General features: G+C 38.4%; 4 protein-coding genes across 4 annotated transcripts; 2 read left to right on the top strand and 2 right to left on the bottom strand.

Moving 5' to 3' along the window:
* The first annotated feature begins 338 nt into the window (after window positions 1-338).
* On the top strand, window positions 339-1,533 carry LOC128735467 (uncharacterized). The gene has a single exon (XM_053829953.1). It carries the CDS (start codon window positions 458-460, stop codon window positions 1,355-1,357), a length of 900 nt encoding a protein of 299 aa, XP_053685928.1. The 5' UTR covers window positions 339-457; the 3' UTR covers window positions 1,358-1,533.
* Window positions 1,534-1,578: 45 nt separating this feature from the next.
* Window positions 1,579-2,592, bottom strand: LOC128735479 (mpv17-like protein 2). The gene is made up of 2 exons (XM_053829964.1): window positions 2,570-2,592; window positions 1,579-2,491 (listed from the first exon to the last, which is right to left on the bottom strand). The coding sequence occupies exon 2, from the start codon at window positions 2,485-2,487 to the stop codon at window positions 1,915-1,917; it is 573 nt and encodes a 190-aa protein (XP_053685939.1). The 5' UTR covers window positions 2,488-2,491; window positions 2,570-2,592; the 3' UTR covers window positions 1,579-1,914.
* Window positions 2,593-4,027: 1,435 nt separating this feature from the next.
* On the top strand, window positions 4,028-6,623 carry LOC128741525 (DNA polymerase eta). The gene is made up of 3 exons (XM_053837405.1): window positions 4,028-4,111; window positions 4,184-4,287; window positions 4,357-6,623. The coding sequence occupies exons 1-3, from the start codon at window positions 4,058-4,060 to the stop codon at window positions 6,572-6,574; spliced, it is 2,376 nt and encodes a 791-aa protein (XP_053693380.1). The 5' UTR covers window positions 4,028-4,057; the 3' UTR covers window positions 6,575-6,623.
* A 198-nt stretch (window positions 6,624-6,821) lies between these two features.
* LOC128739301 (N-acetylneuraminate 9-O-acetyltransferase) lies at window positions 6,822-9,843 on the bottom strand. Its single transcript, XM_053834781.1, has 4 exons — window positions 9,543-9,843; window positions 9,389-9,485; window positions 8,559-9,317; window positions 6,822-8,493 (listed from the first exon to the last, which is right to left on the bottom strand). The coding sequence occupies exons 1-4, from the start codon at window positions 9,673-9,675 to the stop codon at window positions 7,092-7,094; spliced, it is 2,391 nt and encodes a 796-aa protein (XP_053690756.1). The 5' UTR covers window positions 9,676-9,843; the 3' UTR covers window positions 6,822-7,091.
* Window positions 9,844-24,744: the final 14,901 nt, after the last annotated feature.

Raw genomic sequence — 24,744 nt, 5'->3', positions numbered from 1 at the left:
AGTGTCCTAACGGTAGTCGGATTATAAATGTAGCGTCGAAAGCGCACCTGGCGGTAGAAAACTTCCCAGATCCAGAGCTTCACCAAAGATTTGAAGATACTCCAATCAATCGTTTCAGAGCGTATCAGTACAGCAAATTTTGCTTGGTATTATTTTCTTATAAATTGTCCTCGTTTTTAGCCGGGTCATCAGTTTCTGTGCACTGTGTTGATCCTGGAAACGTAGAAACAGATATCTATCGGAACTTCCCTCAATTGTCAAATAAGGTTTCCTATTATCTGCAAAAACCAATTCGCATTCTAACAGTGAAAACACCTAGCGAAGGAGCGCAGGCTATCCTCTATGCCATATTGGAAGAACAACCGCCTCGATTTTATATCAATAAATTCCATTTGTCGCAAGACGAAAGTACTGAGATTAATCCAATCGTCAAAGATCCCAATCTTGGAGATTCGCTATGGACATTGAGTCAACAACTAAGTCATTACGACCGGTTCCGTCATTTCGACTAGATCAGCTAATTCCTAGAGTATGGACCGATGAGGTCAATGGGCTACGCAAAGAGCTGATAGATTTTTCTTCTTTCGTATCTATGAAAAAACCTTCTGACCTTTCGCGTTGCCTCGTAATTATTAGTAACATATCCCACTTTGATGATCTGGCATCTAATATCCTCACAGCAACAAGCCCAACTAACGAACAGTGGATTTCAATTGGACGTTCAACAACCCCTGTTGACTATTATGTAGAACTTTTACTCATGCAAATGCTTACTAACGAAGAAAGCAAATGTTTTATTTCCTGTAAAACCAGGTCAATAGAGTTCAATATGAAACTAATACAAATAGATGACGGTGGCTATTACTTTCAACAAACACCGGAAAAATTGCTTAATCTTGCTCGTCAGTACAAAGAAAACGGCGTTATTATGTTTCCTAAGTATCCTCTTTTTGCACATCGTTACTTTAGTCGAGCAGCTAAATGCTTACTTTCCTGTGCGCCGTTAGAGGACCTAGACCCGAGCCGCGAAGGCGTTGAAACGATTCGTGAAATGCAACTTCTGTTGGAAACATTATACCTAAATATCTCAGCTTGTCTCATCAAACAAAACCGCTATGAGGATGTTCTCTCTGTACTCGAATATCACGATCAGCGCGAAAAGCCTTCGGAAAAAGCAGTTTACCGCAAGGCACTGGCACAGTTTCATCTCAAGCGGTTCGAACAAGCATTGCAAACATTACAACGGATCAACTACTCTGGAATTACAGAATGTGCAACGCTTTACGAAAAAATACGGATAGCGTGGAAGGAGGAAACAAATCAGTACAATTCTATGGTCAAAAAAATGTTTGGTTAGTTTTAGTGTAAGTTTTTGAGTGTGTAGCGTAACCCATCACTGTAGAATATAAGCGTAAAATGATAATTTACAAATACAATAGAATTAATCTAATTTTTTTCTCTACATTTAAGTACAGTATAATTAGTTTTTTTCTCATTTCTACAGTTCGTAAATGATAAAGCAATATTCAAATAAAATACATTAACAAAATGAAAACGATTTGTATTTTTGTGTGCACAATATGAACATTTATTTCAATGGTTTGAAAACTGGTTCAAAATATATGTAATATATACAAAATATATCTAATCACATTTTACGCAGAGATTAAAAAAAATTACAATTAGAAAATAACTGCGTTGAATGCAATTACCGATTTCAAACAACAAGCGCTCGAATTAAACAAATCTAGGTAAGTAGATAAATCATTCCTGTAAAATTAAAAATATTTTGTTTGCAAAATTAGATTTCAAATTGGTGGAAATCGATAATTAATTTTTTTTATGCACAATACCAGTTATGTCCTAATCGCAAAATATTTTATAGCTACTATATAGTTCTAATTTTATACCTTATCAACTAGAAAACTCTTGCGACCCACTTTGGCCGTTCATAACGTAGCTTGTGTAGACGTCATAACCCAGAGAAATGGTATTGTCATACAGAACACGATACTTGGTGGGCAACAGGTAGAAGTTAAACAACTGCGCTGGAGGCCATACCACCCACTCTGCTGCGTAAAGACGAGCAAATTTGTCCTTCATTTCGGAAATCGTTTCTTCTACAGATGCCTTTCGCAGTACTCCCAGAGTGGTAAAGAACAGAAAGATTACTATGGGAGACGCTACGGTCTGATCGATTAGCACCTTTTTAAGAATAATTTTCAGCGTTCGGCCAGGAAACCGGCGGTCCATGAAGTTGTACCAATTGTGACAGAATATTCCGACCGTCATTCCGGATAGCGACATTTGTTTCGTACGGTTCCGATCCCAGCTTACAAGGTTATTGCTGTAGATTTCATAGTGTTGCTCAATTATATCACCAACTCCAGAGAGACTAATGGAAATACCGACATTTGTGTACAGGAGATACTTTTTGCTGAATGCTTTCCTTGCTAGGATTCGAAACTTGAGAAGCACCTTTAACATTGGACTTTGAATTAAAGAGTAAATTTAGTATTAACATAAACCTAACAAAATATAAATATTTATTTGAAACCACCACGAGTACCTGAGGTTATATTTACAGCGGACTCAGCTGATCATGCAATGATTACGAGATTACGGAGATTATGAGACAGCAATGTCGTCTAACAACCCGCGAGATACACTCAAGTCGCTTTTTACGCGAATGATTCGTCCCGCGTAAATCAAAACCGCGTAAATTGTGAAATTCGCGTAAAAAGCCGCGTAAATTCTAACATTCGCGTAAAAAACAAAATTTCACGTAAAAAAACTGTGGATTTCAACACTACGCGAAAAAATAGACGTCTTGAGCACATCCGCGTAAATCGCATAAAAAAAACGCGTAAATTCCGAAATTCGCGTAAAAAACCACATAAATACCGGAATTCGTAAAAAACGCGTAAATTCCGAAATTCGCGTAAAATAGTCCCGTAAAAAACAAACCGCGTAAAAAGCGACTTCAGTGTATTTGGAACCAACTCATGATGTACAACAGCACCAATGAGCAATGAGTAAAACCAGGTGTGAAAGAAAAAAATATTTTTTGGAATTAATGCAATTCCAAGCGAAATTTTCACTTCGCTTGAAACGTTATACAAGCCTTTAAGGCTGTGAACCATTTCACGAAATTTTTAACTTTTTGGTTAAAATTTGACAGTTCGATGGTTTTTCGAAAATAACCCTGCTCGGGAGCATGGTTAGTTTTAACCAAGGTTTTGACAGTTCGATGGTTCGCATCTGAGAACCAATGAGATATGCACAGGTGAGGAAGAGAGCTTCGACGTGTTTCACTGATTTTTGTTGCATTTTTTTTTACATTGGTATGGATGCTTATCGCTAATAAATTTCTTCAAACAATCCGGGTTGAAATGAGATGAATTTTGTCTATCAAATAAAAGCAAATGAACATCAAAAATTCATCCAATTTTAACTCGGAAAGAATAAACAATATTTTCATCCTCACCTTATATGCTCTCATTGAGCAGAAAAAACTATCAATCCGTCAAATATGAAATGGTTCGCATTCTGAATTGATTTTAACCACTCGAGGAGAAATAACCATCGAACTGTCAAATTTTAACTAAAAAGTTAAAAATTTCGCGAAATGGTTCACAGCCTAAGACTTACTTTTAAGTTTGTAGAAATTTTAAATAACTCCTACTTCAGTTTTGTGATATTTTTTCCCAGGGGTTTTCTTTTTTTTTCCACCATTACGGTTACGGATTCCAGAAAAATATGGCAATTCTTTTCTCAATGTTTCGCTTAAACCGCTTTTAGCGTTTTTATCGTTATCACCGTTTTTACGGCGTTTGTTTTCAACCTGCTCTTTTACGTTTTGCTCGCTTTGTTGGTTTTACTCTTTTACTCTGCTCTGATATTCGTAGGCGCGAAATCGTATCGAAATCTGAATTAGAATTAGACGATTCAACTACTTTCATTTATGTTTTAGATTTTTTAAATTATGAAACTTTTTAAATTTTTGGATAACCGTCATTTATTTTAATACTGCTCATATTTGAAACCCAGGTAAAGCATGTCGAAGCAACTGATAAACATCAACAATAAATATGACCGTGTCATCGTTTTGGTAAGAATTGTTTTGTCTTATTAATAAATTTTATCAAATAAACAAATATGAAACACTAAATCCCTTTCTTAGGTGGACATGGACTGTTTCTACTGTCAGGTAGAGGAAAAGTGCAACCCGGAAATACGTGGTAAGCCTATTGCCGTTGTACAATACAACCCCTGGCAAGGAGGAGGGTATGTTCATGCATGTTCCAAAATGATCCATTCCACCATACGCCATTGACCGCTGAAAATCCATTGCAGGATCATTGCTGTCAATTATCCGGCCAGAGCGAAAGGTGTCACAAGGCACATGCGAGGCGACGAAGCGAAACAGCACTGCCCGGACATAATCCTACCGCAGGTGCCTCAAGTGCGCGGTAAAGCCGATACTTCAAAGTACCGAGATGCTGGTAAGGAAGTCGCTGCCGTCTTACAGACGTTCACACCGTTACTTGAGCGAGCTAGCGTAGATGAAGCTTATATGGATATCACAGAACGTGTCCTGGAACGATTGCGCGAGATGAATGAAGGTAAATTTCAATTGCTTCCGGAAAAACTTCTCAACACTTTTGCTGTTGGATACGATAGTATTGGGGAATTCGTTCAGAAGATATCATGTGACCTCGATGAAGCAAGCAGTTCTCAAGAGATTGAAAGCGAAGAAGACCGCGTAGCATTGAAAAAGAGCGACATAAAATTGCTTATAGGAGCTTCTATTGTAAATGAAATCCGCGATGCAGTGAAGGAGAAAACAGGATACGAGTGTTCAGCTGGAATAGCTCATAACAAAATTTTGGCAAAATTAACGGCTGGATTTCACAAACCGAACAAGCAAACAATTCTTCCTCTGAAAAGTATTGCTAAGATGTATGAAACATTGCCGGTTAAAAAAGTAAAAGGCTTGGGAGGCAAACTTGGCGATCAACTATGTGAATTGCTCAAGGTTCAGTTCATGTCAGAACTATTGAAATTTCCAGAAAAACTGCTACAAAGTCACTTCGATGAAAGGATGGGCACGTGGATGTTTTTCATTGCCAGGGGTATCGATTTGGAAGCAGTGACACCAAAATTCAACTCTAAGAGTATCGGATGTTGCAAAAGATTTCCAGGTAAAAATGCAATTTTAGGTTTGGCCACTTTGAAACACTGGCTGGGAGAGTTAGCATTAGAAATACAAGAGCGATTAGAGAAAGATATGGACGAAAACAGTCGCTTAGCCAAACAGTTGACGGTTTCATATGCACAGCAAATTGGGGAAAATGATGTGTCTAGCACAAGAAGTGTTCCACTTGCTACATATAATGCTGAAAGAATTGCAACAGATGCATTAGAGACTATCAAGCGAAATACGGACGTTTTCCTCAAGCCTAACAATAATGAAACACTGAATAATCCAATAAAATTTCTGGGTATTTCTGCTGGTAAGTTTGAAGATAATCGCGATACAAAGAAAAATGGATTAAAATTGATGTTTTCCAATATGGCTAGTAAGGCCGCTCAAGAAAGTGCTTCGAACGCTATAAAAAGTGAAGAAACAGCTCCTCAGCCAGATAACTTATGTAAAAAGGACATCAAAAGTTTTTTCAAAATGCCATGTAAATCAAATGAAACGCAAAGGACTCCAAAAAATGAATCTACTCAATCTAAGCAATGTTTGACTAGCACCCAAAGTGTTGAGCAAAAGACAGATTCACTGCTATCTTCAAGCAGCAGTGAATTAAATACTAACACAGAAGAACATACAAACAAGTTAAATGAAACTATACCTCTTGAAAAAGATGATGGCTCCTGTTCACGAGCAATGCCTAATGCTGACGAGCAGGTTTCCTCCATTACGACGGTTGAAATGGAAATTAAAGAAACAAACTGTACTCAACAGCCAGATGTAACAACAAATCAAAGCACCGGCAATGATTACCATCTAACTTATGCAGAATTCTACTGTGCACCAGTTCGTCAAGTTGCACCAGCAACAGAACAGTGCACAGACTGCAATAAGTCTGTGCCAATAGATCAATTGCAATCCCATCGTGATTTCCACCTTGCGTTGCAACTGAGCCAACAACAGCGTGAAGACTACCGGAATGAACTGAGAAGCAAATTTGCATCGCCTGCTGCAAAACCAAAAGCCGCGCCCCAACTTAAAGTTCCTGCTAAAAACACTTCCATCGACAAATTTCTAGTGACACCGGCCGTTGTTAGTGAAACAGTGACAGCGCTCGAATTGTCCGAGTCGTGTTCGGAATGTGGGAAAATGATCTTCACCAGTGACCTGCAGGAACACCTGGATTACCACGCGGCCAGAAAGTTGCAACTCGAACTAAATCAGATGGAGATGCGAATGGCGGTGACTTCCGTGCAGCAACAGGGTAAAAAAGAAACCGGTACCGGTTCGAAACGTAAGCGACCTGCCAGCAGCTCGAAAGGCCAACCGGCGAAAGCGAACAACCTTTCGTCGTACTTTACCAGAATGTCATAAGAACAAAGAAAAAATGTGTTAAATTTTACAAAACTTCAAAATTTTACAAGATGAGATATGATAGATTTTTATAATTTGAATGTTTTTCATGGTTTTTGTTTGCGTTGTTATATTGTTGAACTCAAATCCCTTTAGACTCGCGACGGTAAACAAATTTCATCTGGTCCTGTAACACATGCTGATTTCTTTTTTAGATGAAACTTCATATTCATTTACAAGCTTTTTATTCATTTTCTTAGTGCGACAAAGTATTTTAATGCTAACCATAACAAATGATGCATTATGTTACATATCTGTAAAATTGTGCAAAATTCAATTATATCGAACAACTTGATGATGCTTCATAGCAATGTTATCATCTAAGGAAATTCGTTGACTTAATCATTATATAAACGTAAAATGACAGCTACCATGCAACAACAAAAATCGGGAGCTACGCTGTACCACAAAAACAACTAAACTTTTTATTCTAAATGTTATTCTATGATATTCGTTACACATAATTTTTATGCTTTGTCTAAAACATACCGTCGTACCTTCCTATGGGAATAAGAAGCACCGCAAAAATGAGTATGTTGCGGAGGGCCAACTTCCAATCATTGGGAACTGCATAGGGCAAAAGAACCGTCGTTAAGCGATGAATTTCATGTGAAACGCAAACAAAAATAAACGACGTAATTAGTACATTCAGTGTAGGAAAGCCAGGCAAAAGTACGAGCACTCCATTACGATCAGCCGCCAACCAAATATGGTATTGGCAAATAAACAATTCAAGAGAAATTCGCCCGAACCAAGCGAAAAACGTTGAGTAACGAGTGCGCAAGATTCCCGATATGTTTCGCAACACAATGTAGCTCACTATGGGTATGAATACCACATAGGAATGGATTTCCTCGCAGTTCTGTTTATTACGACAGAAAAAACTCCAAGTGGTATAGAAACCAATTCCAATAATAGCGGCTAGCGTTGAGGTGAGAGAGATGCGCCTTGAAAAAAGATTTCCATGGTTGTTGTCGTCAAAAACGTAGTAACGTTGGGCTATATGGAATATAGCGGCAAAAATCATTCCATATGTAATGGTATAACGATCCAGTTTCCACCGGTACCACCATTCATGAATATCATCGTCAGTAGTGACAAAAAGTGCTTTCCATGGTCGAGTAACAAAAATCCGTTCAAAAAACACTTCACTCATGTACAGAATCGTGATGACACTTAACATGCACACAAATTTAAGCACGACATACAAATATTGGTAAGCATTATTGTCTGAGCTCTGAGCTGTTATTCGAGGAGGAATCGAAAACAGAAAGTAAATCATACAATACCAAAAGGATAATAACGGTACGAAAAAGTAAAACTGGTAAGGCCGGTTCATGCAAAGACACAGCACAACTGTGAGAAAATTAATTTTAAACATTACGTGCAGAAATCGCACTAAACCCGTGTTTCCAGTTTGCCAAGTATACGTGAAATGGCAGTAACCAGATAGAAACAAATAAGCACTAATCAAAACCTTGATGTGCATATAGATCGGCAGTACGTGAGATGCACCGGTCATGTAATAGATGAGAATGACCAACTGCATACATCCTTTGAGTTCATCAGTTTGATCACGATGCAGCACTTTAGTAAACTTACTGTCTTCGGTGAAAAACAGACCCAGAACAAAAACGTAGCCAACCGGTATCCAGAAGCTGAATTCCGAATAGTACTTGTTTTCTTTCATAAAGAAGTTCGTCCTATCACAAAGATAGAAGTATGCCATTATGAGCGCCAACGAAGCGAGCGCCAAAATTGGAGACTGCGAATCTGCCGAAGTTGTCGGGACACCAGTTTGACTTAGCGGCATGTATATGTTCGCACCACGAAATCGCAACAACCAACGACGAATAATCATAGCGCATGCAATAGCGAGACTGCGAAGGTAAAAAAATAAATAGGTATACTCTCAATAAAGTACTGCATACAACAAGAAACTTACCAAACTCCCAACAAAGCGTATGTAATGATCTGAATAATTGTATAAGATTCAGCACTACTGCAGCATGTTCCATCGTTATAGTTCATATAATCATTGCAATACATATTCAGTAAAATTTGGATGTCGTGCTTCAGAGCTAGCATGCCTAGCTTATGGCCATCGACAAACTCATCTACTAAACCGGAAGCAATCATCTTCGAAGAGGACCAAATTTTGGCATCCGAATAACTCAATATATCATAAACTACTTGATTGATTTTGTCGATGTCATCGTTTTGAACGTTTTTCCACTCATCGTTGATTCGTTCGTGATCGATCGGATCCTGAAGCTTCCAAATCACTTTGGACTTTTTGGCAATCAAATTATCGATAGGTTTCACCATTTTTGTCAAATTTTTCTCAAATGCTCTCTGCAACTCTTTAGTAACATTCCCGTTCGAAAACGTCGAATACGTACAACTCGCCACGATAAGACTGGGTGGATCCTCTTCGTGCTGCCATTTGGTGAACTCATCAATCATAGTTTTCGAAATTCCATTCGTATAAATGTAGTTGATCTGCAGACGTAATTTGTAATCAACAAACTGAAGATTTTCCGTTTTGCCCTGTGCCGATTGAATAGAAGCATTTTCAGCATCTTTTGGTTTGAGATGATTAATCATTTCCAAATACAGAGTTCGGATTCGAACGTCGCCTATGAAAACAAAATGATTCTGATTTCCCCAAAACGCAAGGTACCGGAAACATTTTCGTGTGTCACTGAAAATAGTAAATATATATAAATAAATACTTGCAAAATCGTCAGTAAACATTGTTTTATCTTATCTTACGTTTCGGTATATTTATGCAACATGCATCCGAAAGGCTGCCACTCCTTGTTACCTTTGAATCTGCCATCGCTCAATAACCACTTGCATGAATCACTCCCTATCCAAAAATCATAATTATCAATATCGGCCATTATATCTTTTACAGCAGGCTTACCGTAGCGTAAATGTAATAAACCGTGATAAATGATAAAACCTATTACCATAAAAAACGCAAGTTTCTTTGCATTGCCGACATTTAAGCTTTGAATGATCGCTTCCGCTTTTGATGTTTTCGCTTCACTTCCCATTGAAATTGATATATTATATCAGAAAAATTTACTTTGTATCTAAACGATTCCTTTTCATACTGCAATAATGCAAGATTTTTTATATATTAAATTTCGGTGCATAAAGCAAGATTTTAATCAATAGAGTACGAATCAAACTGACGCGGACAGATACACAGCGACCCAACCAGAAAACCGGACCAAAGAGGACTACAGCAGCAAAACAAAACGGTAACTACACGCAAATTTTGTTTCCAATAAAACTTGCTTAAAAATATGTTTTCCAGAAGTTCATTATATGAAGACAGAACCAACAAAAGGGCGAATGTCGCAAACGTAAAGGTAATTTACGCTAAATAAGTAAGTTGAGTGGAATTTACTTTTGTTTAGGAAAAAAAATAAAAAACACTTTCGAAACATTCTATATACAACTAGCCCAGTGTATTTTGAAACGGTAGGTCTACAATTGACGAAGGGACGGTAGGGGAAAGCAATGAAAAGTTTTTTTGAATGGAGGCGAAAGAGTTCAAGGGAAAGGTCCATCGCCTCTAAGGTTCAAAGGTACAAGTACCAGCGAGGCCCTGGCGGGTGTTGTGGGTTCGAATCCGGTTAGTATCTCAGATTAAAGCTTGGTTCGACCCATGCACTTTCCAGCATTGGACAAAAGGTAGGAGTCACAACAACTTGTTAAGCGTAGCTACCCATAACCCCCCAGGCCCCCCCCCCCCCCCGTGACCTTTCTACTCTTTCCCCTCCATTCAAAAAAAATTTTCATTACTTTCCCCTACCGTTCCTTCGTCAATAGTAGAACCACCGTTTCAAAAAAATATTAATGTATATGCTTGACCGTAGTTCAAGGTCATGACTAAAACACGAGGTTTGGTCTAGCCCATTTAGCTTGGCGTGCTACTGGTCTGACCAGCCAATCGTCGTATGTTCGAATCTCGGCTGGGCGGTGCTGGGAAAGACTCAGTAGGATCGTTGCGTTAGCCCCGTAATTGCTGTGTACTTTGATAACCGGCTGCGAAGTCTGTCGATAAGAAGAAATGTCAAGTTCATAAGCACGTTCATACACATTTTTAAGCCTCGGTATCACCGCTGGTATGACCTTTTTTCAGCTGAATAGACATGTTTATAAAAGCTCTGCTAATGATACTGAAGCTACGTTTTATGCCTCAGCAGTTCAACGTTTGCACAAATAGAAAGAAATATTGTCAATTGCAAGGAAAATTGTACCATCCAACGTGCGATATCCCTCATAAAAGTGCTATTTTGCATTAAATCGTTTCGGTATCTTTCGGCGCACTTTTTCGTTATCTTACAAGCAATAAGTGCGCCGAAGATACCGAAACGATTTAATGCAAAATAGCACTTTTATGAGCGATATCGCACTTTGGATGGTACAATTTTCCTTGCAATTGACAATAACATGTAGAAAGACTGGCGCAATCACTAGTTGTGAATAATATTGCCTACCTATAGTACTTTCTGCCTGTGAACCAGACAAAGTATGGGCTAATCTAGAACTATCAGCGAAACAGAGAAAGAATAAATAATCTATAAATAAAGCTAGAACTGTTTGCGAAGGAAACAAAAAGAATATAAATAAAGTAATCTTATGCAATGGACAAAAATTATGTCTGAGCTTATCAGACAAAGAAAACTTATCGACATCATAAACAAATGGTGGGGTATTGTTAAATTATATGTGAGAGTGTATTGGTGACATAAGACCGCTTCAAAGAATTTAGCGCCACCTCCTAAACCGAAATTCTCTGCTCTTTCGCTTATCACGGCTATGCAAACGCATTTTATGACAGGAGAATTGCATGAAGCGATTACTGGAAGTCACTAGAAAGAGTTGTTTCGAAGGAAAGTTCCATTGAAATCCATTTATATAACCGTAATAATCGTAAAAGAGAAACACTAAGGAGACTCTCTAAGTCCTTTTGAAAAGTTAGCCGAAGATTTTCTCTGCATGGTCGACTATAGCATATTTGTATATGTGCATAGGGGCCATTAGATTCACTCTAGGGGCGTCTCACTGGAATTATATTAAATATATTCACTGCAAATGCTGCAATCACTGCAAATATCGCTTTGCATCCATTTGCAGTGAATGCAAATTTTGCAAGACCATCTGTCAAAAACTTCTCTGATGATGTTGTTGTTCTTCGCGTTTGTGTTGTTTTTCTGTCCCGTTCGTAGCTGGTTTATTTCGCCAGAGTAAATATTTTATTGTGTATATTCAGTGGAAGGATGCAGTATAGAGCATTCAATGAAAGTCAAAGTATAACCTGCAGTTTGATAAATTTATCGGTGGCTCGCCGTTGCACTTTTACATTCCATGATAAGGTGAACCGGCTGTCGTACAAAATACCGGCAACGGAGGAGTTTGTTGGTCGCGTTCCGGACCACTTCACGACTTGCTGTTACTACGAGCAGGAACCACTTCGCAAGACCGTTCTCGAAACCTAAGTGAATACGGTAAGGCGGTAAGTGTAATTCTATGAAATAGCTTAACGTAGTCATTGCCATTGCTGTTCGTCGTTTTAGCATTCAAAGCGAAATATCGATACTGGATCACTGAGGGAGGGTGTATGGTGTCACTTGGAAATTCTCCGCAGTGATTACGAGGACGTAAAAAATACCGGAACAGCTGAATCATGGTGCGTGCCATCATCGGTTGCATCGTTGTTGACCAGTTAGACAGAAGCTCAGCAGTCGCAATCCTTTCGGCGCAGCAACCGCAATAGCATATACATTATTAAGGGAACACGAAGATCCCTCAAAATCTTTCAGTAATGTTGTTAAACATCACCTTTTCTCGTGGGATTTTTAGAGAAAATAGCTAAACAAAAATCAAAGTTTCAAATTTATTTTATTGTCAGATTTTTTATTTATATATTTATTTTTTATTTGAATGTCAATATATTTCATTATTATAGTTAGGATTTTTTTTCTTCTTACAGTTGCTCATTTTGAGACAAATCATAAAAATATTAATTAACGGCTTAGTTCTAAGTCTCATCTAACCAGGTTAGATAGAACTTCATTATCTTTCGCATTATGACCGGTTACATTATCAGAATAAAAGTCAACAGGATAGCAACGTAGCTCCGGTATAACGCAAGCCAGCGAGGGAATCTTCAAGAAGTTACGAGTTGAGCAATCAGGTGCTTGCCACTATCGGTTGAATGCTTATCATCGATGGAAACAAAATTGTTTCCGGTACTCGGGTCCAACGTACTGAGCTCCTGTTTCGACAGCCACTTCGGTGGAATCTTCGTTCCGGAATCATCCACGCAATTGTCGGTAAACGGGGCGCAATTCTCATAATCAACTCTAATACGATCGTTCATCACATCGTCTTTGTAAGCACGAACCAAAGTTTTCGACCACTGTTTTTATCGCTATAACCTCGGGTCAGTAAATTACACGCCAGAATATGCATTGTTGGATTGTTGCGCTCTTTGAACGAATTTTGACTGCCATGCTTCAGCGCAGCAATCAAAGCACTAGTAATCGTTTCGTGTCCAGATATGTGTGTGGCCTTATTTTGGATACAGTAGAGTCCACGACAGTACCGAATTCGTCTTTGATTTAGGAGAAAAAAAAGTAGCTTAATCGCGCCGCAACTGTACCCAACCACACTGTCACTATCTTGCTGATCGATAGCACTCAAAACCGATGAAACTAGATCCACAGAATCACAATCCAAAGCCATCCAATACTTGAGCTAAAACTGTCACCGTCAGACGAAAGTTTGCCGGTTCCGGCCGGCAGCGCAGACGACAAACTAACACCGGCCGCGGATAGTTGGTTTTTTTTCTCCGCGACACTCGCTAATGCGGCGATTGCATCGCTCTTTTGCTCCGAAACGCTACCATCCTACGTCGGTTTTGCCTTTGCCATCGTCATCTCGGGAACTGCTGGTGGCTTTGAACCAGAGAGCGAACAGTTCGCCTAGCTGTGAGCTGATGTTTTTTAGTTGACCATCCGCTAGAACTTGGTCTATCTCGGTTAATCTTCGGCAGCTGCTATTGTTATCTGTAAAAATGATTTACTTCTATAAGTGACTTTGTTAAAATATGTGAACAATGCTTAATTTAAATGTACCAATAATTCTGTTCAAACGCCCACAAAACACTATTTGTGACAATTTGTAAAATTCGACGCCTCCAAGAATTCGTTGTGCATTTGATGCAGAATGAAAGGATTCCAGTTTTGAGTTAAACTTGCAATTATTGCCGGGACGGTACGTAACAAGCGCAAAAAGTTGCTAGTCTGGCAAGCTTAATTTTAAGTTCCAACATCATAGCATGTGGCGCAAAAAGCAAAGCTCACAGGCCAGAATGAACTCCTTCGCGCAACAATGCGACCAAATTCCTTTCCTCGACGGATTAATAAAATCAAGAGTCTAAAGTATTGCATTGCAGTAGGCATTTGGAAGGTTGGCTTCTAAACCAAGGAATCCGGTTTGATTGTGCTGTTCAAAGTCGAAATACCCACAACCGAGCTTGCTATATTTTACCTCCACACGACGATGGCGGGAAACCAAAATCTTGCCTTGCCTTTTGCCTAGAGCCTTTCTGTACGTTGCCCGCTGCCGGTGTCGAACTCTGGCTTGAGGCCGATTTTTTTTCCATAATGCAGGGAATTTAATTTAGAAACGATGTTTTCAGATTCGGACAATAGAGCCCCGGCTCTTCATTGAGGCTGTAATTTCCGGATTGATTGGCTTTGTCCTAAGATAGTCGCAGTTCATACACTATGGCCAGTCGCTCAACCAGCTAGGCCCAGTTGTAAGGGGAGGCAGTAAAATCGACGCAACCGTGTCTACGAGCCGAAGCAGCCTTAACGGGGAAACAACTGCCAACCTAGAACAATGAGACGGTAAAAATTTCAACAGTTGTGGCTCCTCTGTCTGCCACTAAAAATGAAATAAATGCCTTGCACATCTCAAACTCCAAAGTTGAACGTCGAATAGACCAGAAATCGTGCGTTGGCACCATTCTGGATCGTATCGCGCCGCATCACCTGATCGTTCAAACAGATGATCGAATTGATTTGCAAATCGAACAAGCCGCTCAGCCGCACGAACAGCGCATCAAACAGATCGGTCTTCAGCAGTGTGAACTTGTCGTCCGGGGTCAGCATCTGGAAGCATCATGTCGGCAAAATCAATCACCCCGGGGTAAGCGCTGACTAAACTCCTGCTCTGATTGCAGCTCTGGGGTCGGATTCAGCGGGCATGCCTGCATGAGAAAAAAAATCGTCCATTAAAAAAACGTTGGTTTTGTCGTCGTTATGGCAAATTTCTTTATGCTATGTTATATCCAGTAGGCAATGTACCCCGATGATTGTGATCAGGAAAATCTTCGCAGCACGCGGAAGCACGAATCTAACCAATCAATGAAAAGATAATAATCATACATTACATTACGCGCCTCTTTTGGTTCCGTTCTAACGGAGCAGATGGCAGTAACGGCGATGGTGGTAGTGGTGTTGGTAGTGAACTCATTCAGCCACACGGAAGTACCATTTTATTTCTGATAACTCACTTCCGGGCTATGATCGTAAAACTGTTGTAATCATTTCTATCTACCCCACACCCCGTCTCCATTGAATATGATTAAACATGGCGATGCTCTAAAACAAAGAAAAAAAATTAGTATCATCCTACTAATAAAAACATACAACAGCCATAATACTCTTCAAATTTCACCAGATAATCCTCACGATAAATGCTCCAAATGGTACGACCACTGACTTCAGAGTCACGAACAGCATACGAATGAATGTGACTTCTTGCCCGGGGCTACTTGGAGGGGGCTCTGTAGAGTTATCCGACGGGTGCTTATTCAAGACTGGTTCGCTGCCTAGCTCCAGTTTATTTCGTCTTCGCTTTCTTGGAGCGTTTTCATAGTTACATTACTATAAAAGGCGGTTGGGGAGATTCAAGGGACAAAACAGTTCGTCAGTCGATCGGTTGGGTTGATTAGAATCTCGAAAGTGTTTTTTTTTTGGTTTATTACTTCTATGGTTAGCGAGTCGTTTTCGCGACAATGTGTTATCAAAAACAGATGTTTATAAACCGATCTTTGCGCATGAATACGACAAAGAAGAAGCACCAATCACTTCTGCATAAATATTTAATATTAGATTGATATATTTAAAACTCAAATGTATTACTTACTTTAATCTTCTGCCAGTCCACATGCCCAGCAGTTTTGCGTTTTTAATCAAAATCTTATCGACACATACTGAGTTATATTTTAAACATTTTGAATTAATAACAGCACTTTTCGAAACAATTAATCTTTTAAACGATATAACTTTTATACGATGGAACGTGATATTATAAATTAGAAAATATTTTTCTTGAGTTACATATCTCTCATTTTTCTTTATAACGAGTAATTCTCGCCGGTTCTCTGTTCCTTCCATTCGTTAACATCCATACCAATGTGCTTATTTTGATGTTCAGAATTTTGTCATTGTCGTCTCGAATACGGAAGCAATGCTTTAACGTTGATGTAGTTTCTCGTAGTTCTAACTTGCCTTCAAAATTTTTAAACAGAACTTTTGCGTCATACACGTCTGACTCTTTAGCAGGATTAGTATCGTCTACACTAATGGATTCATGGGAATATGAAAAAGGTGAAACTTCGTTCAAAGCATCTTCAGAACGCTGCTCATGCGATAGTTCATCAAGGCTGCCATATTGCTCATCAAATATTTCTGCGCCGTTGTCAATCACCGAATCAAATGCGTCAAATACTTCATCTTCTGCAGAAACAAATTCGAACAAATTCCTTCCATTAATATCAAGAGAATCTTCAAAGCGTTGCTCATGCGATGGTATACCTAACGATAGTAAAGTCTCTGACGCAAAAGCTCTGGCTCTTTCAATTTCCGCAGCTATCTCTTGATTGCTAGGCAGGATTGGAAGCCTCGAATATTTTTTTATTCTACGTTCGATGTTTGGAAAAGTCATTCTGTTTTTTTGTCGATATGATAACTGCACCTTCATCGATGCTCTGCGCAGTTTTTCTCCGAGTTCCTTCATAGAGAATTCAACTTGAGTCTCTGACGTGCTCGTCATAGATCTCAATTCTCTGAATAATTCTTCAGCTGGCTGACTCGAAAAATTCAAAATTAAAAATAGATCCGGCGAACTACGGCATTTTTCAATAAGTAAAATCATTGCGTGAGCGTTGAGCTCTAAGCATGCATAAGCGTTAGAAGTTGGACATTTTTTCATATTTCCGAACGTCGTTTTCGACCAATTCCGCCAACTCCTGAATATGAACAAACAATACCTATTTTCGAAGGACACGTAAGAATGAGAAATAGTAGTATCGCGTCGCATAAATGGATGAAAAGGAAAGAATTGTGTAGCTTTTACTTATCTAAACCCTAGACAACGCTAATATAGACAATACGACGTTTTGAAAATATTTTTTTTGCTAGTTTAGTCATTGAAGTTGACCTCGTACTTCTAATTTTATCACTTCTAAGTTAGAGATGGTCGGGTCTCGGGTTTTCAGACCCGAAACCCGAAAAAAACCCGAACCCGACGGGTTCGGGCTTGATACTTTTAGCAGGTGTCGGGTTCGGGTCGGGTCCGGGCTTGGCCAAAAAAAAATATTCGGGTTCGGGTCGGGTTCGGGCTTAGCGAAAAAATTAAGTCCGGGTTTCGGGTTTGGGTAATAAGAAGCCGAACCATCTCCACATTCAGTTCTCGTAAAAGTATTATTTTAACATAATAAAATAAGCAGTACTTTAATGATATTTAGTATGACTCAGATATCAGCTACACTGAACTGGTTGCTTTTTAGACGGTTTAGTGTTTTCAGATTTAGATCGAATTTAGGCCAAAAGTTATATATTCCAGAATTCGCCAGAATTCGTTAGTTGGATCATGTCATAACTGCGCCCAAACAAGTTGGGTGGACTGACAGAAGACTAGAATTGTAAGCTATCATAAATTCTATTCCGATTTCCAAAAAGTTTCGTGCCTTGGAATAGTTGTAAGTTTAGCTGTCTTTAACACACAACATACCGTGCAGCAGAGCTACCACAAATACAGATATTTGTGCATGCATAAATTTGGGACCCATCAATTATTTCAGTTGCTGTGATTTCTGGCTCTACTAATGGTCCTGAATTTTAAAGTACTTCATAAACTATTCATGTTATTTAAAAGATTAGATCGAGAAAATAAAATACTCCGGAGAAAACGGTAGGGTCCTGAATTTATGCATGCACAAATATCTGTATTTGTGGCAGCTCTGCCGTGAAGGGGTCATTTGACCCATTGCTTTTTTGGTTCATTTTCACGGCGTTATAACACAATTCTGTTTAGCTACTTTTATTAGAAAATATATTTAAAACATAATGCAAAGTTTGGTGCTCTACTATTTCTTTTTTATCGAGAAAAATATTAATGCTAATCTATTGATAATCGCGGGATTTCCGGTCTGCTCGCGAAAAATATTCGTAGAGTGAAGTCGGTATGTTTTGTGTTAAAATCAACCTCTTTTATGTTTGCCTTTAAACCTTTAAACCAGGGTGCTAGTGGTTTAGACAACTAGCTTTCGGCTACCGGTATTACATAATGAAGCAAGATCCAAGCATTTCAAAATAATTTTTCATGTAAATTTTTCTTTTCGCTTTTCACAGGTTTCATAGAAAACTTAAGAGATATTCCCGTAAAAAGTAAAAGAAACGATTCTAGTTTTTTAGAATTTTCAATTCGGTTCCAAAAGAAATAGAAGGGTGAAAAAAACCTAATTTCAAATGAATTTTAGAGCTTTTAGAGCTCGAACGTTATAGAGAATACGAAAAGAAAACTGCCGAGATTTAAATCGAGGTGTGAGTTTTATGAAAATAAATATGAAATTCAAGTTCAGGGCGGGATCAAATTTAACATAACATAAAAATTCGGGTTCGGATCGGGTTTTGGTTTGGCCGAAAAAAAATTCGGGTTCGGGTCGGGTTCGGGCTTAGCGAAAAAAATAAATCCGGGTTCGGGTCGGGTTCGGGTTTGACAGAAAATAAAAATTCGGGTTCGGGTCGGGTCCGGGTTTGACAGCAAAAAAAATTTTCGGGCCCGGGTCGGGTTCGGGCTGGGAAAATATGAAACCCGACCATCTCTACTAAGTAGGTACAATGAATCATCAATATAAAGCTGAAAAATCTAAAGTGTGGATCACTCCGATACGATTAGGCCATTGCAAATATTATTTAAAATTTTTGTCACCTCCCTTCGAAATTGGCTTGAAAAATCGGGGGCCAAAGAAGTAATTTTTAAGATATAAGTTAAATTTTTTTATGATATATTATCCTGTACTTGCTAATATATTGTTGGCTCTACAGCCATAAGAACTCGAAAAACAAGTGTACGAGCAGATTTAACGCTTCTAGCACAAAACAGAAATAGAAATTCGAATGCAATTTTCGAAAATCGGTAAAAAAAATTTGCTTTCGTTTTTGTCGATCGTTGCATAGTTTTTTGCATGGAAAATAACGTTTATATGAAAAGCAATAGATTTAATTTTCACGTTTAGATAAGTAAAAATTATTAAAACGCTCGATTAAAAAATCACTTTGTTTTCCCCCCTCCACCCCTTCAGCTGCATAACACCAGAAGGACAAAAACTTTATAAAACATTTGTATTGGCCTTGTTACCCTAGTAAGCCAAAATAAGAACGCGACAGCTAGCATTTAACGCAGACGCGGATATATGCATGAGAAACAGTAGAGCATGAAATAAAAAATAAATATTGTGCCGTGCAGCAATTTTACGAGTCCTACGCAAATTCATATTGCCTCCCCACTGCACCCCTCCTTGCTTGACAAGCATATTTTCATTGTATTTAGTAAGTACAGGATAATTATTATTAAAAAACGAATTTTCGTAGGACTCGTAAAATTGCTGCAAGGTACAATAAATCTTTGCATTTAATTTTCAATAATACCGCAACGAATATTTGAAGACAAGCACTAAGCTCGAATGAAATGGTTCAGCCAATCAGTTTTGAATACTTAATATCATATCATTTAATAATTCTGGAACTAGTAGTCATTAGAGTTGACTTCATACTTCTAATCTTATCACTTTTATACCTTATATAAAAGTAAACGTGAAAATAAAGTTGAAAAATCGAAATTATATGGATCACGCCGATACGATTATTTATTTCGATTAAGTTGAAAGATATATCGCTCTATTGTGCAAAATCGATGTAAACAAAACAGAAGCGGATTATGTTGAAAACAATCAAGTCACACTGCTACAGCATTTTGCTTCGCAGCAAGTGCTGGCAGTTTTTGTACACTGATGCGAAATCGTTGGCTTTAGTTTCCGCGTATCTCTTACTGTAAGTATTTCTAGTTATAACTATAAGTATAAAATTAAAAATACTTGCAATTAAATAAAAATAAAACTTATACAATTTTATTCTACTATGTACTATGTATTATACATAGTAGAAAGATTGGGTAAGTTTTCTTTTTATTTAAATTTAGGTTTCGTATTCTGCTAAGACGCTCCAAAAACTTCAGTTCAAAACACTTACCATAAATCGAAAATTCTCTGTAATGGTGTACAATCTGTATTAGTGAATGATCGATATATGCGTTTCATGATATCTAAAAACACAACAGTACCATTGCTCTCGGGTACGGTATTCTTTAAGCAGTTGATAACTAGATCACTCATTATTTTTTTTGTGTGTACAAAATTCATTCTGTCTTTGGGATTTAAGTCGTTCATCGAAAGACAATGTTTGTCTTTGGACTGATTTTTCATGATGTCATGTAGGTTAAGAATGCTAATGTGGAAATTACCTACGATAAAAAAATTTAATTATTCACGGTAAACAGCAGTGCATTAAACCAATACCTAACTGCAATTCACAGTTCCTAGAAACCAGCTTGTTTCGCAGTTTATTAACAAGATGCGTTGCATCTTGGATGCTAACAGGACCTTTGACATTCATTATGAAGTGATGTCCCCACACGGAATTCTCGTTTCGCGCAGTGAATTGAGAAGGTGATAGCATAGCCTTTAAAAGCCTGGGATCACCGTCCGAGGAATAGCCAAGCACCGTAATTCCCAACGCTTTACAGCCAACCTCAATATAATCCCATCTATTGCGCACGTCATTGTGATTGAATACATTATTGGTACCGCAAAAGTAAACAACATACGGAGCAGCACCTTTCACCATTGGGACAGCTAGCTGTACGTAAGCTGTGTCAGCCAGAGGGTACCGAGCAATATCATCTGCCATCTTATACGCTGTTGTGACTTTAAAAAAATTTCGTTTCACGAATCCATTGAGGTCTAGTGGAGCTGTTAAACCCGTTAAATTTCCAGTCCTTTGATTATATTCAACTTGTTTTTGTACCTTTGTTCCATCCTCGACCAACATAACTATTAGCGGGTATTTGTTTTCATCAAGGTAGGCCTTAAGGCCTTTAAAGTCAAAGACACCTACAAAACATAAAACATTTGATGATTTTCTTTTATTGAACATATGTAATTAGTTTGACTTAGACTATCACCTTTATTCTGCGAAGCGAGTGACGTGACTATTTGGAGTCGCCGCGAATTAGGTGACAATTGTCACCTAGGTGACCCGCGTTGTCACCTAAGTGACACGGTTTGTCACTTAGATGACAGGGGTTTGTTACCTAGGTGACACGGTTGTCACCTAGGTGACTCGACTCGCAGTGGCGAGTCACGGCGAGTGACAATTGTCGTATTGAGTCACGTGACTCACAGAACAAGGGTGTATGTGTTGTGTTATTTAAAACCCGAAATAATCCACCTAGGCTAGCCACTTAGCCTTTCTACTGCAGCTCTAACTATCCAACTGCAACTAAATTTTTTTTAACTACTCAGAAACATCTATAATTAAGTTGACTACATTTTTAAATATCAATCACGGGTCATTCCATCTCAAGTGGACTCAAAAATCGGTAAAAATTGAATCAGACCATCAGCGATTTCAACCAAAGTTGGCATAATTGTTCATTCCGACCCCACAACCAATTTTAAGCCTGTCGTCGTATGTTAGAATCTTAGCTGGGAATGGCTGTTGGAGTCAATAAGATCATAGCACTAGCCCCGCAATTAGGCGTGTTCGCGACAAAATTTAGACACCCCTAAACACACACAGCTTCGAAAATACATTAACAGAGTGAAATATTTTGCAAAGCGGTAGACGTATGTCTGTTCTTTCTGAAAATATAACACTTGTTTATATTACAAGCGCTCAGCGTTAAATAGCGTCGAACGTTTCAGGGATATAACCAGTAGGATCCAGTTTTTAAATAACAATTCAAATTATTTTAAAACGTCAAAAGATGGTCCATGAACCTATTCCAAGAACTTTGATATCCATATTGCTAGATTTTTTGCGAATTGCAATACAACTAGTTCTCTATGCATACCAGATATTCCTGCGGAACTTTGAGTTCCAGAATTCTGGGACTATTTCATTTAATGGGCAAGCAATATGATGGATCAAAACTAGAAAAAGCTCGAATTAAATGTCACCAATTTCGTTGGTTTATAATTATCAGAGTTATGACAATATCAATGACTCGAGTATGGGACTAGTATGCGAGTACATTTCAACTTTCTGTTAAAAGTACCCGCATATGAGTCCCACCTGTTTCAAACATTGTTTTCTGCAACCAAATATTAAGACTAGCTTTTAGTTTTAGTTGCAATGATTGAGTCATGATAGAAAGCAAATATTTTGTACAAATGTGGTAAGTATAACTACGCGTAACACGAAATAAATAACAAACAATTGTAATTATTTCAGTCCTCTTTTTCTCAACATAGTGATTTTCGTTATGGGACTGATATGCGGGTACCGGCAGTATAGGTCCTTTTGAAAAGGTGCACGAAATTTGTAGTTTACGGATATTCACAATCTCAGGCCATTGAAGACATCTCGTTCATAATATGTCCCATAGAATATGGGACTGTTGTGCGAAAAGCGGCAGTATAATATTGAAACTTCTTATATGCTATAAAATCTTGTGAATGATCGGAAATAACTGAAACTAGCATTGAAAATAATATATTTACCTTCTTCCAAAGTTTTGTTGCTGGAAGACAACCTGCGCATAACTGTGCTGCGGCTGGCGGTAATCATATTGGAATGCTTAAATTCATGAAACGAACGTCCCGATGCCAAATATTCGTACGTAATTAAATCCTTTTGCTCACTAGTGTACCTTTTTCCGTGCTTGGAGCGTTTGTGATTGGCGTGGTGTATATCTAGATAAGAGTTCAATAAAGGAACGTTAGCCAATTCAGGGTAGACACAACGGTCGGCCACTTCGCTGCATCCTATTAGTTTTCCGTGGTATTGTAGCGGTTGTCGCTCTGAATAGGTGTACCTCTTGATGACTTTACGCTGCTTAATGGAAATGCTTCAATAATTCTATAGGAATTATGATTTTCATCGAACACGGTAACAAACGAATCTGCGATAAAAATCACTGCATAGCTTGTTGATATTTCTCAAAACTGGTCAATTTTACCTTCAATTTGCTCATCACTTTTAGTAGCAGCAACCTGGTCACCGTTTTCCATGCACACTTCCGAAGCCAAATTTTGGACGGCAACGCGTTCAGGAATATCGTCTAGTTGTTCAATCTGAAGCATTGATATTGATTCATTGGATTCGGTTTTTCGGAGTGAATCATTTTGCGCTGGTAAATTTAGAACAGAATTCTTAATTAAACGTTATTAATTTTTACGTGACTTAGTATCTCACCTGTATCCGCTCTCGCTTGTTTCGTTGTGCACTTCCTCCCGCTCACTTCCGAAGCCAAATTTTCTCCGGCAACGGGTTCAGGAATATCGACTAGTTGTTCAATCTGAAGCATTGATATTGATTCATCGAATTCACTTGTACGGAGTGAATCATTTTGCGCTGGTAAATTAAGATCAAAACTCTTCATTAAACGTTATTAATTTTTACATTACTTAGTATCTCACCCGTTTCCGCACTCGCTTGTTTCGTTGTACGCTTCCTCCCACCGTGGATTTCCAAATGTTGGAAATAGTTGGATGGGTTCCACGATCTGGGAGGAAGCCGCACCAGCTTCAACTCCTTTTTACAAATTGTACATTTGACATAGCCAACTTCTGTATATCCGTCACGCTGAACTCGTACGCCAGGACGCGTTAAGTAGCCCGGATGGTATCGTAAATTACTGTGAAGATACAAAAAATATATAATAGCTTGAAAAATAAAGTTCTGTTTTAAAAACAAATTTTTAGACCGATAATACTATATGCCGTGCCGTTTTGGTGAAGTTATTATACAAAGAGATTTTGGAGGATTCAGAATAAAATACTCAAAATGATTTTAGAGCGTTCTGCTTGGTTTGTTACATTAGGATTACATGGAGTTTCAACACGCTGAAACTATTAGACATTTTTTTTTCAAATATCCGACAAAAATGCTTTATTGCAGGGAAAAGCCCCCTTTAATCGTGAAACAAATTAACTCAATCTTTCCAGCAGTGAAAGACACAACACAAACGCGTGTATTTAAATTAGACTATTTATGAGACATTTTAACCCTCTCTGTTCTAGGGGTATTTGGGTGGTTTACAACTTTTCGTGATCTAAAAGCCTTTAAAATTTTATCGGTTGATTTTGGTGTCGCAAGTCATGGATCACCTGTGCTACCATGGGACAGAGGGTTAAACGATATTAAATATTTTAAATTTGAACGTCATTTTCAATTTGCGTTGTAAGTTAACTAGGCAATTTTTAGCTCAAACTTGCCTCGGGGTACTTTACTTGCATACATAAAAAACGTAACATAAAAAAAAATTACCTGCGATAATCTGCAAGTATGCGCTCGAGAAGTGTAGCTGCAGATTTCTGCTGTGCGGATGACGGAGCGAGAACTGTAGAGTTATTACCTTCTGTTATAAAATATTTTATTCCTTTTTCGCTCACTGTTTGCGCAACTTGCAGGATGCACATTCTTTCTATCATAGTGAATTCAAAATTGTGGAAACGATCGCCAAATTCTGCG

This window comes from Sabethes cyaneus, chromosome 1 (assembly GCF_943734655.1).
Source record: "Sabethes cyaneus chromosome 1, idSabCyanKW18_F2, whole genome shotgun sequence".
NCBI classification, from domain to species: Eukaryota; Metazoa; Arthropoda; class Insecta; order Diptera; family Culicidae; genus Sabethes; species Sabethes cyaneus.
Note: the sequence above shows the minus strand (reverse complement) of the source record. Positions and strands in the feature narration are given on the sequence as shown.

Coding starts and splice junctions, on each gene's coding strand:
- LOC128735467 (XM_053829953.1), top strand. CDS start 458: ATGGACATTGAGTCAACAACTAAGTCATTACGACCGGTTCCGTCATTT.
- LOC128735479 (XM_053829964.1), bottom strand. CDS start 2,487: ATGTTAAAGGTGCTTCTCAAGTTTCGAATCCTAGCAAGGAAAGCATTC.
- LOC128741525 (XM_053837405.1), top strand. CDS start 4,058: ATGTCGAAGCAACTGATAAACATCAACAATAAATATGACCGTGTCATC. Junction 4,112..4,183: donor ATGACCGTGTCATCGTTTTG/GTAAGAATTGTT, acceptor TCCCTTTCTTAG/GTGGACATGGACTGTTTCTA. Junction 4,288..4,356: donor AACCCCTGGCAAGGAGGAGG/GTATGTTCATGC, acceptor AATCCATTGCAG/GATCATTGCTGTCAATTATC.
- LOC128739301 (XM_053834781.1), bottom strand. CDS start 9,675: ATGGGAAGTGAAGCGAAAACATCAAAAGCGGAAGCGATCATTCAAAGC. Junction 9,486..9,542: donor TTTATTACATTTACGCTACG/GTAAGCCTGCTG, acceptor ATTTTTGGATAG/GGAGTGATTCATGCAAGTGG. Junction 8,494..8,558: donor TACGCTTTGTTGGGAGTTTG/GTAAGTTTCTTG, acceptor TTACCTTCGCAG/TCTCGCTATTGCATGCGCTA.